Source organism: Clupea harengus, chromosome 20 (assembly GCF_900700415.2).
Source record: "Clupea harengus chromosome 20, Ch_v2.0.2, whole genome shotgun sequence".
In the NCBI taxonomy this organism is placed as follows: Eukaryota; Metazoa; Chordata; class Actinopteri; order Clupeiformes; family Clupeidae; genus Clupea; species Clupea harengus.
In genome coordinates this window covers 20,297,796-20,315,239 of record NC_045171.1, presented here as the reverse complement: position 1 = coordinate 20,315,239, position 17,444 = coordinate 20,297,796, and the positions used below count along the sequence as shown (strand labels likewise).

Genomic DNA, 17,444 nt, shown 5'->3' with positions numbered 1-17,444 from the left:
GAGGCCTGAGCAGGAGCAGAAGCAGCGTCCCTTTAAAAACAACATCATGCCCCAGTGCACCTGACAGAGGGAAGAGTGGGAACTGGAATGGATGGGCGGGGTTGATGCAGTCGAGGGGTCCGCTTATGTGCTGGTGTGTGTGTGTGTGTGTGTGTGTGTGTGTGTGTGTGTGTGTGTGTGTGTGTGTGTGACAGAGGGCACCCTGCCTCTCTTCTTCACCCCGGGGAGTGGAGAGGAGGGGGGGTGACAGACATTTGTTTTGGGAACACTTCCACGCATTTGCTCACACGAATGAATGAGAAGGAGCTGGTGCTTCTGGTAACTGGGAGTGCACGGGGCTAGGCTTGCTGAGGGTGGGGGGGGGCGAGGTTGAGGGAATGTTGGGTGCTTTGTCAAAAACAAGAATTTGTAGCAATTCACGCTTTCATAATGCAGTTAAATGAAGCGAGAAAATGTCCGCCTGGTTTTGCCACAGCACATCACCCCTGACGTCTGTTCAACAGCCGTGGCAGAGAGGAGAACGAGACAGAGACTAGAGTATTTTAACCAGGACTGAGTTTAGTACCATAGTACTGTGTGTGTGTGTGTGTGTGTGTGTGTGTGTGTGTGTGTGTGTGTGTGTGTGTGAGAGAGAGAGAGAAACCTGAGGTTCCACCATTCGTTCATGCTGCAAGAGCAGACATTTTAATTACAACATTAACTTTTTAAAAGATTTAGTCTTCAGTTTGTGGCTCCCAACTTTTACCGAATCGTTTACTGGGAAAAAAAAAAACATTTTACAAAATGAAAACAAAAAAAATGATTTCATGTTAGGCTGTACCCAGTCTTAGAGGGGCCTAAACTAAATACAAAAAGATAAAACGTCATGTCATGTTGGGTGGACCCTAGTACTAAAAAATCATTTTTCAAAGGGGGGAAAAGGTAATCTCATGTTGAGTTGGGTTGGGTTGGGTGCCCAGTCCTGGGACTGGCTAATGTAGATATGAGGTGATAAGCCTGGTGTCCTGAGCAGACATATGGTTTAAATGTATCTTATCTCTCCCCCTCCTCTCATGTGGCTGCCCTGAGCTCTTCCCAAGGCTCTCCTCAACCCCCTCACCGCTGCCCCCGACACCCCCGCCGCCGACGCTCCCTCATGCGCCATAACTCACCGCTCAGCACACACGCGGGACATCGCCGCGCAGATCAGAGAGGGATAACACGTCGTCTCATCCACACACATGATACAACCACACACACACACACACGCGGTGTACACACACAATGCACACACATACGATACACATTCTACACATCCGATACACATTCTAGACACTACACACAACACACACACACACACACATGACACAACACTACACACACACACAAACACACACACTACACAAACAAACACACACTACACACAGACACAGGGCTAAGCCACGCACAGAGCCATGAGAGACACATGGAGAGAGGGAGGGGGGGGGGGGGGGCAGGAGGGAGAGCCAGAAAAGATGAGGGAAGGACATCTAAATGGATTGTGAGAAAGTGAATTCCCCCTTCTCAATGCTTCGCACTGGAGTGGAGTTTGGGACTAATGTGGGGAGGTCTCCCACACTACAATGGTTGGGTCCGGGCTCCCCCACCTCAATGGTTGGATCCAATTGGAGCTAATTGGACCAGTTGTGCTATTTAAAGGGTGCCTCATTCCATGAGGAGAGGATGAAAGAGGCGTGAGAGAAAAAGAGCACTTACCTGCTGTGAGGTTAAGTGAACACTGTATTTGGACGTGTGCATACAGTATGTGCCTAGTTTGCCTAGTTTTGTGAGTACTGTTTGTGTTCTTGATGTATGTTTTGTTTTTGCTATACATGTTTTGGGGCCGCTGGATAGATTCCCCCTTGTAAAATAAATACGAAAATATTCTTATAAGAAAGCCACCATCTCCTGCACCGTGTTTCTTCCTGACTTCACCACCGAGTCCAGTCGCCCACATCCCAAAACGTGGAGTGGCCCCTCATCCCTCAGCCCCTCATATGGATAGAGAGAAAAAGAGTGAGAAAGGGAGGAAGGAAGGGAAAGGGGAACTGAGACGGAGAAATGGAAATAATAGACATAGATAGTAGAAAGAGAGAGAGAGAGAGAGAGAGAGAGAGAGAGAGAGAGAGAGAGAGAGAGAGAGAGAGAGACACTGGGAGTGGATTAGTAGAGTTATTTTTCCATTCCCACCCACCTGTCTGTGTGTCTGTGTCTCTCTGCCTCTCCCCCAAAGAGGGTGTCTCACAGAGTGATGATGTGTTGAGCTCAGGGTCTTCTTTAAAGGATCCAACCCCAGATGATCTGACGTTCTGTTCCATTATGTAGAGTGCCTGCGTGGGGAAGGCTGGAGATTCATTCCTTTTCCTTTTCAAAGGGAAAATGAATTAGGATTTCTGTGGTACCATTTCCTGCCTACAGACACCTAAAAGATTGAAATTGCGTGAAACCCACACACACACACACACACACACACACACACACCCACACACACACACACACACACACACACACTGTTATTGTCTCTCTCTAGTGCAAGACCTGTTTTATTGCCATCACCACTGTAATTTATTTGACTATAGGCCGAACCACTGCTTTTGTCATGTTATTTAACAAATACAAAACCAAATAACTGCCATGCCTTGCTGGCAGTAGAGAGCACACACAGAGAGAGACTTCAAAATGCCGTTGTCTTGAATTGTTGTCTGTAGTCTGTGGCCCAAAAACAAAAACAAACAAATAAAGGCCATCCCGTCTCTCTGAAACACAGAGTCCTCCTTGGTAAGGTGCAGATCTGTGGCTTAGGGGTAATTAGGGGCAGATATAGGGTAAAGTAGTGCTGGGGGCTGGATTTGACTGGTGATTTCGGGGCATCTGCAGAGCCTCATCAGTCACTGGGTGCCGGACTCTGATGCTAATCTCCCCTGGAGTGAGTCCCTCTCCACCGCTATCAGTGATGGAAAGCATAAGCCTCGGCTGTAGGGGTCGTGGTTTTGGGCTAGGGGTGGGGCTGTAGGGAGAGCCATAGAGCTGTTTTGGAGTGAGGAGGGGTGGAGAGGGGTTTCGGGGTAACAGGATCGTTTTCATCTTTGATTCCTGGTACTCTACACAAGGGATCCACGTCTGGCACGCAGGCTCTGCTTTTGCCTTGTTGACGAATGAGGAATGCTTGATATCAGAGCTTTGTGCTTCCGACTTGGGGTTTCCAATCATTATTTACAATTACTCTATGTTGTTGCTCTGTGTTTGTTTAACATCTCTTGACCTCTAAACCGGCTAATCATGTGTAATCTCTAACTCTTTCCCAAGGAAATGACCTTACCCTTATTGTTTTACAGTTTAATGAGCGCCATTTGAACTTAAGCATGTCAATTCTCCATATCGCTGGTATGGAGAATGTAAGCTGAACTATCCCTGCAGACTATTTTGACGTTTAAATCATAAAATAAATAATGGAGATCACTTGGCGTCTCTGCATTGTTCCGTCCGGCGGCCGAAACACTGTCTAATATTTCCTATGTCTCTCATCCTGCAGATCTGGTTTGCTTTCGTCAACGGCTTCTCTGGGCAGATCCTGTTTGAGCGCTGGTGTATAGGCCTCTACAATGTGGTGAGTTCCCCTCCTGTTCACCCCCCCTCTCTCTCTCTCTCTCTCTCTCCCTCTCTTTCTCTTTCTCTCCCTCTCTGTCTCTAGCTCACTCTCTTCCCTCTCCCTCTCTCTTTCGCTCCCTCTCTGTCTCTCTCTTGCTTTCTCTATAGATATCTATCTCTCCCTCTCACACTCATTCTCTTTCTTTCTCTCTTTTTCTCTCTTTCTCTCTCTCTTTTTCCCTCTCTTTCTCTCTCCTCTCCCTCTCACGCTCATTCTTTCTCTCTCTTTCTCTTTCTCTCCCCCTCTCTCAGTCAGACTTTCTCTCTCCCATCTCTCTGTTTCCTCCTGTTTCTCTCCTCCAGGCGTGTGTTTAGAGGATCTGTTTGAATGCCTCCCCTGTCGCATCCAGGCCAGAAACTCATTAGCCGTGGCACCCCAGTCGGGACCCTTTATTGCGAGGCTGTCATCGGCGTCCTGAAAGCTCTTCGCTTTATTTATGACCCGTTGTCAAGACTATATTCCCCCCGTGCCTTCAGCTATGTCTTGAATGTGCAAGAACAACAGGTCTGCACGCCCCGCGGAGATGCGTTAAAATTGGCCCGCTCTGGAAGATGAAGCAGCAGGTTGAATCGCAGGAGCACAGAGGGCCTAATTGAGTACTGTTCAGTTTATGGGGGTCCCGCAGGGGTAAGTGCCGGGGACCCTTGTAAAATTAATTCATGTCTCATGTTCTCCGCATGGAATTTTGGAAAAAGCCAAATGGAAAAAAGTAATGGTTCCCCTCTGCTAGCTTTTGGTTTTTCAACAGTTGAAGAGCAGTTTTCTGAAAGTCCTTTTTGACAGAAGACAACTGAGGATGTGGAGCAGAATTGGTGAGTTTAGAATACTTAAATCCTTAGCTTTATCACAGTGACATAGCAAAGCTGACATTCTTATCGCCTGATCCTGAGGTATGGAACAGCTTGCTTCATGGGGCTTCACTCTCCCATTATCTGAGGAGCAGCAGACTTGCCGCCATCTCCGTGGAGGTCTGTTGGGTGCAGCCAACCAATTCCACCTCTGAATGAGCCCCCCCCCCCCCCCCCCCCCCCCCCCCCCCAAAAAAAAAACCTCCACCCAAACCTCTGTCTTCAGCCTGAATAGGAGAGGAGTCCAGTGGAGCATAACTCCCAGTCCGATAGACCCCAACCCGGCCCCATTCACCCAGCCAGGCAGGCGGGCGGGTGAGACAGCCAGGGAGGCCATGCCCCAGATGGGCCAGAGGGAACCTCACACGTCTGACCAACCGCACACCCCCACCGGCCTGCCAGAGGGCCGCTCTCACACCAGCTGCTCCGCAAATGAAGCATTACGGCACCAGATTTCATGAAAAAAAACACAAGGAAAGAAAGAAAAAAAAAGAAAGAAAAGACATCAAGAAAAACGAGAGAGTTGCAGATCCAGGCCCTCTCTCTCTGTGGCTGCTAACGAGCATGGGAAGGCTTGGGTTGATGTGCGCTTTTGAGAAGGTCTGTTTGCGTGCAACCAGCACAAGCGTCTGGACGGAGCTGGGGCCAGAGCCAGAATATTACATGCCTAATTGCCGCTGTCAAACAAGACTTGGGCTGAAGCTTCGGACGGCCCTGCCCGCTAGGCCAGTAGATTCTGGGAAACAGTATGTCCACTTTTTCTTTTCTTTTTTTTTTTAAAAGCAGTGGTCATTTAAGTCACAACAGGAGTATCAGAGACGGCCTTTTTACAACTAACAAAGTTTCTCAGTAGCTGAGCCACGTCACCCGGTTACCTGAAACATTGCAGTGAAACGGATCTACCTGACCTCCCTCAGGCACACAGGTACATTTAATCCCCTATTGTGTGTGTTTGTGTTCACTAGATCTTTACGGCTTTACCCCCTCTGACTCTGGGCATATTTGAACGATCTTGCCGGAAGGAGAACATGCTGAAGTACCCGGAGCTATACAAGACATCCCAGAATGCAATGGGCTTCAACACCAAGGTATAATCTTTGTCAAGCGTAATAGAGTACAGTAGGGGATGAAAGCTAGAGAAGTATCATGGGCTAAGGTGTTGTATGCACTTGCAGTAAGTGCAAGATTTTTTTGTGTGTGCATGTGAGTAAGTGAGCGAGTGTGTGTGTCTGTGTGTGTGTGTGTGTGTGTGTGTGTGTGTGTGCTTGCAACGGTGTGTGTGTCTGTGTGTGTGTGTCTGTGTGTGTGTGTGTGTGTGTGTGTGTGTGTGTGTGTGTGTGTGTGTGTGTGTGTGTGTGCGTGCTTGCAACGGTGTGTGTGTAATTGCGTGCCTGCAGCATGTCTGTTAGCTTTCCCCTGCTGTTAATAAAGTTGTCTTCAACCCCCCCCCGCCCCCCCCCCCCTCAGCCCCTCCGCCGCTGCCCCCGTAACCCCACGGCCCCTCTCCACAGGCATGGAGACCCGCTTACAGCTGCAGCCAAATGGATTAGAGCAGCGTGGCCGCAGAGGTCACACACAACACAGGGGGAACGCAGACAGGCAGAGGGGCAGCAAGCACCACGGAGGTCCTAACGGCATTTACTGTGGAAAATTATGCAATTTGTTAAAGCCCAGCTTGTTTACTCAACACTATCCTGCCAAAGCTTCGGCCGAGCCTGGGCTCACCGCGCCGTAAATGTCAGGGGTGTCTGCCGGCCCTGGTCTGGCCCCTTGGCCTTGCAGACCCTCCCCCCATGCACACACGCGCACACACACACACACACACACACACACACACACACACACACACCACACACACACACACACACACACTGCTCTGCACCTCCAAATCTGGGCTGGAATGACACATCGACTGTTGCATGTCCCCTCCATTCTTTTATTTATTTATGTTTGTGGGGGGGGGGGGGGGCAGTATTGTGTTTCCCTCGGAGGAGATGCTAGTGGTGACTCTTACACTTCTCATCCTCACGGCTCTCAGTTCTGTCAGACTCAGCAGGAAATAAGGCGGGAGGGGGAGAAATAACCTGGTGCCCACATTTGAGGTGTTTTGTTTGGTAAAGACATTAAAGGATGACCTGGATGAGGTCAGTCCAAGAGTGTGTGTGTGTGTGTGTGTGTTTTTGCCTGTGGTTGGCCCGGGGCAACCTGCTCAAATCCAGCAGGAATTCTGCTAAAACCTTTTGGTTCTGGAAGGCTGCCTCCTTTGTGCACAATAGATACTGTCTTTGTGAATTAAAGCATTGTGCACTGAGCAGAGAGAGGGCAAGAACGAGTAAGTGAGAGAGAGAGTAAAAGAGAGAGGGAGAGAGAGAGTAAAAGAGAGAGAAAGAGAGAGAGGGGGGGGGTAAAGTGAGGGAGAGAGTGAAAGAGAGGACAGGCTGTGGGAGATAGTTCATAGTTCAGGCTGTTCTCACTGCATCTCCCCTTCACTTGTAATTATATACTCGTGACACTTCAGTCGCCTAATGAAGCGCCAGACTCGCCCATGTGGGGCCCAGTGTGGCAGTTATCACTCCAGCTGCGCTGGTCAACAACACAGGTCTCCCTCCCTCCACACTCTCACTCTCTCTTTCTCTCTTCTCTCTCTCACTCACTCTCACTCTCTCTCACTCACTCTGTCTCCTTCTCACACCCCTCTCTCTCTCTCTCTCACTCACTCTCTGTCTCTTTCTCTCACCCCTCTCTCTCTTTCTCTTTCTCGCCCTCTCTCGCTCTCTCTCACTATCTCTCTCTCTCACCCCTCTCTCGCTCTCTTTCTTTTCTCTCCCCCTCTATCTTTCTCTCATCGACAGGTCTGTCTACCCTTGAATTGCTCTCCTTCCTTCCTAGTCTCTCTTCTCTCTCTCCCTCCCTCTTCTTTTTCTGTCTCCCACTCACTCCTCCCTGCCTCTGTTTCTGCTGGACAGCGCTGTGGAAGACGTGGTTGGGAGAGGAGAGGAAAGGAGAGGAAAGGAGAGGAGAGGAGAAGAGAGGAGAGGAGAGGAGGGGAGGGGAGGGGAGGGGAGAGGAGAGGAGGGGAGAGGAGAGGAGAGGAGAGGAGAGGAGAGGAAAGGAGAGGAGAAGAGAGGAGAGGAGAGGAGGGGAGGGGAGGGGAGGGGAGGGGAGGAGAGGAGAGGAGAGGAGAGGAGAGGAGAGGAGAGGAGAGGAGAGGAGAGGAGAGAAGGGAAGGGAAGGGAAAGGAAAGGAAAGGAAAGGACTGGAAATATTTGGCCCAATATAAAGTACATCCTTTCATGCTTTTTTAAGCAATTTAACCAGCGCACAAAGGACAGATCCCCTCCCCTGCCCGCCATGCAGACAGATTGCTATTCACTGCAGGGCTCTCTAGCAACCTGCCAGAAGACAGAGCCTTGGGGGGGCACATTAGGCCAGGGTAGGAGGGGGCTGTTGGCTGTGACAAATGATTATGAACATTTATTGATTTCATTAGCATTCATTAACGCTGTGTCTGCCTGTGTGTGTGGACACTTCGGTGTGTGTGTGTGTGTTGTGTGGAGGGTGGGAGGAGTGTGTCCTTGGAGACTTGGACATTGTGTAGTTTGGAAAGCGATGGGAGAAGGGACTGCCGCTAGCAACAGCAGATTCCAGCGCACTGCTATTTGGGTTAAATTGGAGATAATTTATCACAGAGAAACCACAAGCAGAAGGGATCTGAGGAGAAACAAGGGGGGTGGGTGGGTGGTCACGGCCGTGGAATCTGCCTGCTGGATGGGTTTGTGGGTGTTGGATGGATTGGTCTTCCTGGGACAAGGCCCTGGCCTTTGTTTTGTTAAGGCGATAGCAAAGGTCACGGGGTCAGGCCCTGAGAGGGCGAAGTATCACACCGGGCTTCGGGTGACACAGCCCAGAACAGCACAAGTTCCCCCGGACCATTGTGTCCCTTGTTTCTTTCGCTCTATGTTTCTCTTCTTTCTCTCATCTCACACTTAATGTAAAGGAAATGTGCCATTAGATATAATAATAATAATAATAAATAATAAACTTTATTTATATAGCACCTTTCATGCAAAAGAATGCAGCTCAAAGTGCTTTGATGTGATGTTAAAGGGCTTTTAGAGCTGTTTACAGGTCAAAGTCATATTTGAGTTAAGCAGGACATGAAACTCGTAGATTGTGTAGATTACATTTTATGAGGTACTACATTCACCCTAAGAGGACAAAAACGTATCGACCCTTCACTCTTCGGGACCATACCAGTAACAACCTCTTAACTGTCGTTAATGCCATGCCCTACTCATCCCGAGAACACCTTCCTTTTCTGACAAAAGGAAACAGATTTTTAAAGTGTGTGTCCTCTTTCCCAGTGACATTCAAACACCACTGCTCCTGAAGGCTTGTTTGTAACTTGAGCGGGACAGGAAAGAGGGGACTGCTCCTGACCAAATATGGCCCTTGTGTTGTTTAGCATGTTTTCATGCATTGAGATGTCTGAAGTCATCATTAGTTTGGGGCTGGGGGCTGGGGGCTGGGGCTGGGGCTGGGGCTGGGGCTGGGGGCGAGAGGGGTGTAGAGGGGGAGAGGGTGGCTGTGTTTGGGTGAGCAGGACTGGAAAGAGGGGGCTGTAGAGCACGGAGGCCGGGCAGAGTTGATTTCACGGCTGTTTCATGCTACATCGCCCATTAGTGTTTTGTTTGGCCATATCCACGCATAAAGTAAATCTGAAACAAGGTGGTTTTGGAGGGGGAATATTTATTTAACCAGCACATCCAAAGTCCACATTAAAACACACACTCCAAGACACACACACACACACACACACACACACACACCACACACACACACACACACACACACACACTGAGTCTGTCTGCCGCTCCACCCCACCACACACACAGAGACACAGACAGCCTTACATCTTGAAAAGCTACCTGCACCGAAACCCTCATTTCCCTCTAGGTTGTTATTTTTTTTTTGTCAGTATTAGATGACATTTTTAAAGTCCGGCTAATCCATCTTAATTTCTTCCAAAGCGCGCCACTTTTCTGACACTTTCCCCCACTGCCGCCACCGGTTTAAGACCAGCCATTTTGTTTCTTTCCCCCCCTCTTAAATCCACCAAGGAGAAGCCTGGAGAAACCTGATGAGGGAAGAAACTGTCTAGTGGGGAGAAGAAATGGGGGGGGGGGGGGGGGGGGGTATTGCTTAAAAAAATAGATGAAGAAAGAAAATGAGTAGGCGGGGTAAGCTGAGCCCCCCCTCCCCCCTCCCCCCTCCCCCCTCCCTTTTACTTGAACGAATCCCCCACTCTGATATCCTTCAGTCTGTTCACTCGCACAGCCCTGCACCCACACACACACAACACACGCACACACATGCACACGCACTCTCACACACACACAGGATATACAAAGTGTCTGTCAGCGGGGAGGCCATTCAGCAGCGAAGCCTGACAAAACCGCCACTTAGCCCAACGCTGGGCACGGACAAAGGGCCTCGGGTCGGGGGTCGGCTGCAGGGTTAGGGCGGCCACCAGGGTTCTCATGCTTTCTCTCTCTCTCTCTCTCTCTCTCTTCTGTCACCTCTTTCCCTCCCTCATATCCCCTCAATGCCTCTCCCCTTCTCCTTCTCTCTTTCTCCTTCACTCTGCCCCGCACCCCTTCACCATCCCTTTTTATCCACCCCTCCTCCCTGTCCTCTCTCTCTCTCCCTCCTTCTCTCTCTCTCTCTCTCTCTGTTTCCCTCCCTCTTCACCATCCCTCTCTCTCCCTCTCTCCCCCTATCCTTTCTCTCTCCCTCCCTCTCCTCGCAGGTCTTCTGGGCCCATTGTCTGAACGGCCTGTTCCACTCGGTCATCCTCTTCTGGTTCCCCCTCAAAGCCTTCCAGCACGGTAAGCTGCTCTCCTCCCAGGCCTACACACACACACACACACACACACACACACACACACACAGGAATGAGCTGAGTCTGATGATGAGTTTCCTCCTAAACAAACCTGCCCAGTAAACTGAGCCACATTTCCCAGTTGCTTTGCCTCGGCCATGACCAGCATCTAATGGTGGAAAGTCTATAGTTGTGAACACTGTTTCAGTTAAGATGGTCTCAACATGACTATGCATTTAGCAAAGGGAGGTCTATGCCGACGTAATGAAGTGCAGGGCTTTTAGCAGTATATGATCACCCAGTTTCGCTGCTCACTTCAATATAACACATGCTAGAGGTTTGGGGAAAATAGACAAACATATAGATTCACCCTTACTCCCCCTCTCGTACACACCTACCAACACACACACACACACACACACACACACACACACACACACACACCACACACACACACACACACACACACACACACTCTGACACACACACACACACACACAGACTGTGGTTCTGTCTGGCGGAGTCCCCGCTCCTCCCTCTCCCTCGTCTGTGTGGCTCAGACTGCGGCGGCTCAGGAATGGGCCTCCTTCAGCCCCGGGTCTGGCCGGCTCACTGGGGGGACCACACAGGCTCAGGCCGCCTCTCCAAACAAAGCGGAGAAAGCCCTCGGTGTGATTGACAGGCCGTCAGCCAGGCCTCAGCACCCACATGCCCATGTGACCATCTGGACAACGGCTGAAGGATTTGGTTTGGGGAAGGCGGAGGGGAGGGGGGGGGGTTGGTGGTGCTGGTGGGGTGTAGCTGGTCCTTACAACACCCTGTTCCAATACTCACATTAAGTTGGCCAACTCTGAACAGCAGTGCATTGGACTTTTTTATTTTCTTTCTGCCCCCCCCCACCCCCCTCTGTCTCACTGAGGAAGATCTTTGGTCATTACCAGTAATGAAGGAATATTTTGTCAGGCCGAGTCCAAACAAGCCTCTTTATTTTAAAAGGTCTGTGAAGACTGGAAACAGAGACCACTGCCAGCCCGCTTCTTTTCAGCTGTCAGAGACGGAGGGGGAAAAGTGAGGGAGGAGAACAGAGAGCGACAGAGAGGAGAGAAGAGAAGAGAAGAGAGAGAGAGAGAGAGAGAGACGGACTTGGATGTGAAGAGAGAGAGTTGCAGAGAGAAACAGAGAGGGGAGGGAGATAGAGAGACTGATATTTAGAGGTAGAGAGAGAGAGAGAGAGAGAGAGAGGGAGAGAGAGAGGAGAAGACAGGAGGCCAGTTGCGTTCTGGCAGTAGAATGGCACTAATGGCAGTAAATGACTGGCTGACTGTTGTAGGCGGTCCTCCCTCCTCCTCCCTCTTCTTCATCTTCATGGTTGCTGACCGACGTTGAGCCCACACATCAACACTGAAACCCCACACTGATTGGCAGACGGGGTCATTACAGGCAATGCCATACAGACAGACAGACAGACAGACACATCTGGCTCTCTTTCTTTCGCTCTGTGTCTCTCTGTCTGCTTTTATTTCTGCCTCACTCTCTCTCTCTCTCTCTCTCTCTCTCTCTCTCTCTCTCTTTGCCTCTCTCTGTCTCTTTCTCTCTCTCTGCCTCTCAAATCAAGTTAAAAAAAATCTGATCTAATGATGGTTTATTGGCATTAATGAATCAGCTCATTGCTGCCAAAGCTACAAGTCTGGAACACAAGTATGCTGAGTGTACATTATTGGTTTTCAAATAACATTTGCTCTTTCTCTCTCTCTCTCTCTCTCTCTCTCACCTCTCTTACCAATGATATTGAACTTTAAAGTGAACATTGTCTTTGTCTCCTTCAGGATGGTGGTTTTAATCTCCCATCTTCCCCCCTGTCTGTTGTCTTCATGTCTGTTTCCTCCACAGACACTGTCTTTGGGAGCGGACAGACTCCGGACTATCTCCTCCTAGGGAACATGGTTTATACGGTAAGACTCTGGACTATCTCCTCCTAGGGAACATGGTTTATACGGTGAGTGGCGTGGCCCTCACCGCCGTCTGTTGTGGCTGGCCTTGATGTTTTTGCCTTGGCCAGACCCCGGCCACAGCCCAGCCTCTACAAAGCACCTCTGTCTGCACACAGTCAGGCCCCGACATTACACACACACACACTAAACACATGTACACACACACACAGGCCCCCCGACCACACACACACACACACATATATACACACACACACACATACACACACACACTAAACACACACATGTACACACACACAGGCCCCCCACCCCTGGTTGTACGTAGTGAGACGAGGGCCATGCCCGGGAGGTAGTGTGCTTTGCGGCTCTGATTTTTGAAAATAGATTTATCTTGGCCACTGCACCTCTCCCAGAGCCCTTGCCATACCGTACTTACAGTATAAAGTGTCATTTCATGGCTGTGTCGCTGGGAGCTTAATGTTTCCGTGGGCATGGCTCTCTGGGGATAAAGATGTTGATCCTGTCTCTCTCTCTCTCTCTCTCTTTCTCTGTGTGTGTGTGTGCGCGTGCATGTGTGTTTGTGCAGTTCGTGGTGATCACCGTGTGTCTGAAGGCTGGACTGGAGACCTCGTCCTGGACTACGGTGAGTGTACCCACACTGGAAGAACCCCCTCATCCTTCCTCCTCTGCTGCCATGTCATTGTCCTACAACATCACAATAAACACATTCCTCCCTGCCAGATCAGTCTCCCATTCACTGTCAGCCCCGCCAGCCCTCACAGCACACACAGGCACTCCACCCTCTCACATCTGTTTTGCCGACTGCAAAACAGTTATTTCCACAATAAATGTCATGAATGCTAAAGTCAGTCAGTAGTTAGTGTTCCTATTGCTGAAATGATAAAGGAGGGTCCAAAACCACGTAGGTCATGAGTTTCGATTCTCACATACTGATCAAATTTGTAAATCTGAATCGTATTCAAGCTTTGACTTGAAAACGTCTGATAAATGATTAAATGCAGCTGGTAATTTCGAGTTTCACCCTGTTCTGTCTGGTGGTCTGGAGATCATACCTAGTATCCATGACCTCCTGAGGTCGTCACCATGACTCTAAACTGCACTTATGTGTCTGCCCTTATGCTGATGTATACATATAAATGGATGATGTATGTAAATATAAATATAAATGTGTTGTCAGACAGACTTTTAGACAGAGACTTCAAATCGAAAACAAAGTCAGTAGACTATATTAGAGTATATTGTAATGCGTCTGTGATGTATTGTGCGTAACGTTGATGTGTGCCCGTGTCCTGTACCCAGTTCAGTCACATAGCCATCTGGGGGAGCATTGCACTGTGGGTGGTGTTCTTCGGCATCTACTCCTCTCTGTGGCCGCTCATCACTCTGGCTCCGGACATGTCGGGACAGGTAAGGCAATAAAACACACACACACACACACACACACACACACACACAGTTATAGCTATAGTTATTGAGATTCATGGGGTAAGGGAATTAAGCACACACGCACACACAGTTTTAGCACACACACATTTACAGAACACTAACACAGAACTCACAAATGCTGACACCCATACACACACTTGAATTTTGAGATTCATGTAACATCTACTGATCAGGAGAAGTAAGGGAATAAAACACTCTCACACACACACACACACACACACACACACACACACACACACACACACACGCACACACATGCACGCACACAGACACACACACACGCACACACATGCACGCACACAGACACACACACACCTCAGCTGCTTTCCTGGCATTACACAATCTGCCTCCTTAATCTCATCATTGCCTCATTCTGGTTTGGGGTCCTGGGAGAGAGGGGGTGTGTTTCTGTGTGTGTCAGAGGGGAGCACCATTACACCAGTGAATCACAGCCAGGGCCCGAGGGCTTGTGTGGGCCTCTTGTTTTGCTGGTCCTCATAATCACCTAATGGACCCAATTAGCCCCCTGTTAGCACTAAGCAGTCCCAGGCCTCCTTTCACCCGGCCCCGTTAAGCTTCCTCCGCTTGCGTGTGACCGACGGGCATCCAAAGCAGATCAAATGCATCTCTGCATTCCTCCTCCTCCCGCCGCTTTTGGGACATTTGACCATCATCCCCTTCCGACTCTTTCCACACAGACGGTTAAGAGTGTCTGCTGGCCAATGCTGTCAAAACAGACCATGGACATCACGGTCCCTTCCCTAAAACACCATCGCCATTTAACCACCGTTATTGTCTTGCCCGTTTCTGACGCGGCGGTGCGGTGCGTTGTTGTTGTTTCTACGCCGCTGTGATCGCCGCATGACTCCCGCACAGCTGAGTGGCCTCGTCAGGAGCCTGCGGAACCCAGGAGTTTCCTCCTGTACGTGCGATTAGGCTTTATGAGGAGCTTGGCTGCCGCCGCTGCAGCACATTTGGCCAGCACGTGGGGTTCTCATCTGGGGTGGGCTCGTTAAAGCTCTCTGCTCCTGCCGGGGCGGATGTGGGTTGTGGATGCTGCATCGCGCGCCCAGTTTCATAACTCCTCTGCCCCCATCTGAAGATTTATTTAGGTTTATTGAAACCTGGCGCTGCATTTTTCTAAAAGCTTTTATAGTGCTAATACTGTCATGAAATCATCATGTCGAACATTTTAAACACTCTCTCTTAGTTACGAGGGTCATAGTACAACAGAACCAGACCTGGTTGGTTTCTCTTTTACACAGATGTGTATCATGTTCCTGAGTGTGAAATGAGTCGTGTTTGGACACCAGTGATGACTACGTAATGATAACACCCACCTGAAATACCAACTTTCCTCACAGCCCAGGTGATTTCTTTTTTTTTTTGTTACGCAGACGTGTATCAGTTTCTTAAGTGTGAAATTCGTCATGTCTGAGCCGCCAGCCCGTGATGACTACGTCATGCCAGCAGAAGCCAGTCTCTCTCTACTCCCTACCAGGACTAGTGGTGTTCCTGCTGAGCAGGACTCTCTACACCCTACCAGGACTAGTGGTGTTCCTGCTGAGCAGGACTCTCTACACCCTACCAGGACTAGTGGTGTTCCTGCTGAGCAGGACTCTCTACACCCTACCAGGACTAGTGGTGTTCCTGCTGAGCAGGACTCTCTCCTGTGGCAGAGGAGGAGGCGTGTACAGTAGGCATAACTGCGAGGCAGGTAACCCAACTCCACCTTCGCACAGTGGGACAGTCGTACATCACCATGCCAGAGACAGCTACCAGTGATACTTGAGAGGGCATCTGAGGCTGCTCTGCCCAGCCAGACATCCTCCCCCGTCGCCCCGCACACCAACCGCACCCCACCACGTCCTACAGGGGGTGGTGGAGATACCTGTGGGCACACTGGGGTGAAAGGGGGGGATGACATCACCATGTTCCACGCTGGCACCTGAAAATGTGGTGACTTGCAAAGAAGATTTACGGTCTGTAAGTTTTTGGGCGCTCACCACAAGAATGAACTCCATGGAGCCGCTTAAGGTTGCTCGTCTGGCAATGTGCAACTCGAAACGTTACACATCCATTCGAGTCGGTCTGCGGTTAAGCTTGATATGAAATTGCTGCTGTTGACTAGACCGCTCTCGAAATCTCGGCTGGAGAAGTGAAGCTGTTCTGGCACGCTGCGTTGACGTGACAGGTGTAAACCTGCTGACCATTGACAAGGTCAGGGAGCATCGCGCTGCTTTCGTTGAACTGCATCCAAACCATGCGCAGAATATACGTGGGAACGCTCCGCGAGATTGTCAGTGTCGGGTTTAAAAATAATCGTGTTAATAAACTGTCGGCCGCTGTCAGGTCCAACCTCGTGAGACACTTCACTTGTCACGGCAGATGACAAGCATCGAGACTCTTTTTTGTCTCCCTTCGGTTCAGCTGCTACAGTGGCCCCTGACTGGGGGGGGGGCACCTTTCCAAACTCCCGTCAGCTACACCTGCTCCGTGTCCAGCCTCAGCCCAGAACGGCCAGAGACATGCATCACATTCCAGCACAGCCGGTTGGGAAGATATGGGAAAGACGGAGCTCGTCTGAGTGACTCTGATCAGATGTGAAATGTCTCTAGTACAAACACCTATGCGACTCCTGAAGTGCCACTCCTACTCCTGGAGAGGTGTTGACGCACTATTCCACTGTTTTGGACTTTCCGCATGACACCATTATTTTTATCCCAATGCACTTGGTGTGATAGATAGAGAGGTAGAGAGAGAGAGAGAAAGGGAGGTATAGATAGATAGATAGATAGATAGATATTTAGATAGATAGATAGATAAATAACTTACACAAACAGATGTAGGAAAAAACAGTATTAACACATTAATATATAGATCATCTACTAAACCACTAGTATGTGTGTGTATTTGTCTGCATGTGTCTGCGTGTGTGTGTTCATGTGTATGAGTGTGAGTGTATTTGTGTGTGTGTGTGTGTGTGTGTGTGTGTGTGTGTGTGTGTGTGTGTGTGTGTGTGTCTACATGAAAAGGACGGCTCATCAAGCTTCACTTTCTTTGATGCAGAGGAATGTGGATGAGAGTGGCCATTGAGTAGACTGCTCAACCTACCCAGAGATAAACCCAGCGCTGCATTCAGCCGCCAGCTCAACACTAGCCCTCCGCACAACATGGGCCCACTCCGTTTGGGTCCGTGCTGTGTGTGTGTGTGTGTGTGTGTGTGTATGTGTGTGTTTGCATGGGTGTGTGTATGTCTTTTTGAGGGTGTGTGTGTGAGCGCGAGAGAGAGCTTACAGTAATTCCTTCGTATCCACTCTAAGTCCGAACATAGCACCAAATGAGGCAGTGACCTCACCTCCTGTCTGCGGGTTTTAAGAGGCAACACATCATACTGACACCACACACACACACTCTTATACTCACTCACACACACACACACAGACAGTCTTACACACCAACACACACAGACGGCGCTGGGCTTTGTGACCCTCATTTGATGGTCCTGACACGTCTTTGACCGCGAACAGCGGTTTTGTGAGTCAAGTACAAAAAAAGAGGAAAACGCAAGAACTGTTCCAGGTCAGCATCAGCGTCCCTCTACCCAGGCCGAGGGGAAGAGACTGGTGTCA

At 49.8% G+C, this 17,444-nt stretch overlaps 1 protein-coding gene across 10 annotated transcripts in view; it reads left to right on the top strand.

Annotated features, from left to right (window-relative positions):
- Positions 1-17,444, top strand: part of atp8a1 (ATPase phospholipid transporting 8A1) — a 137,013-nt gene that overhangs the window by 104,910 nt on the left and 14,659 nt on the right. For all 10 annotated transcript variants that reach the window (XM_012833919.3, XM_031587284.2, XM_031587287.1 and 7 more), the window contains 6 exons: positions 3,551-3,625; positions 5,481-5,603; positions 10,325-10,403; positions 12,287-12,348; positions 12,932-12,988; positions 13,666-13,773. In XM_012833919.3, coding sequence (XP_012689373.1) covers positions 3,551-3,625; positions 5,481-5,603; positions 10,325-10,403; positions 12,287-12,348; positions 12,932-12,988; positions 13,666-13,773 — 504 coding nt within the window. The remainder of the gene's footprint in view (positions 1-3,550; positions 3,626-5,480; positions 5,604-10,324; positions 10,404-12,286; positions 12,349-12,931; positions 12,989-13,665; positions 13,774-17,444) is intronic.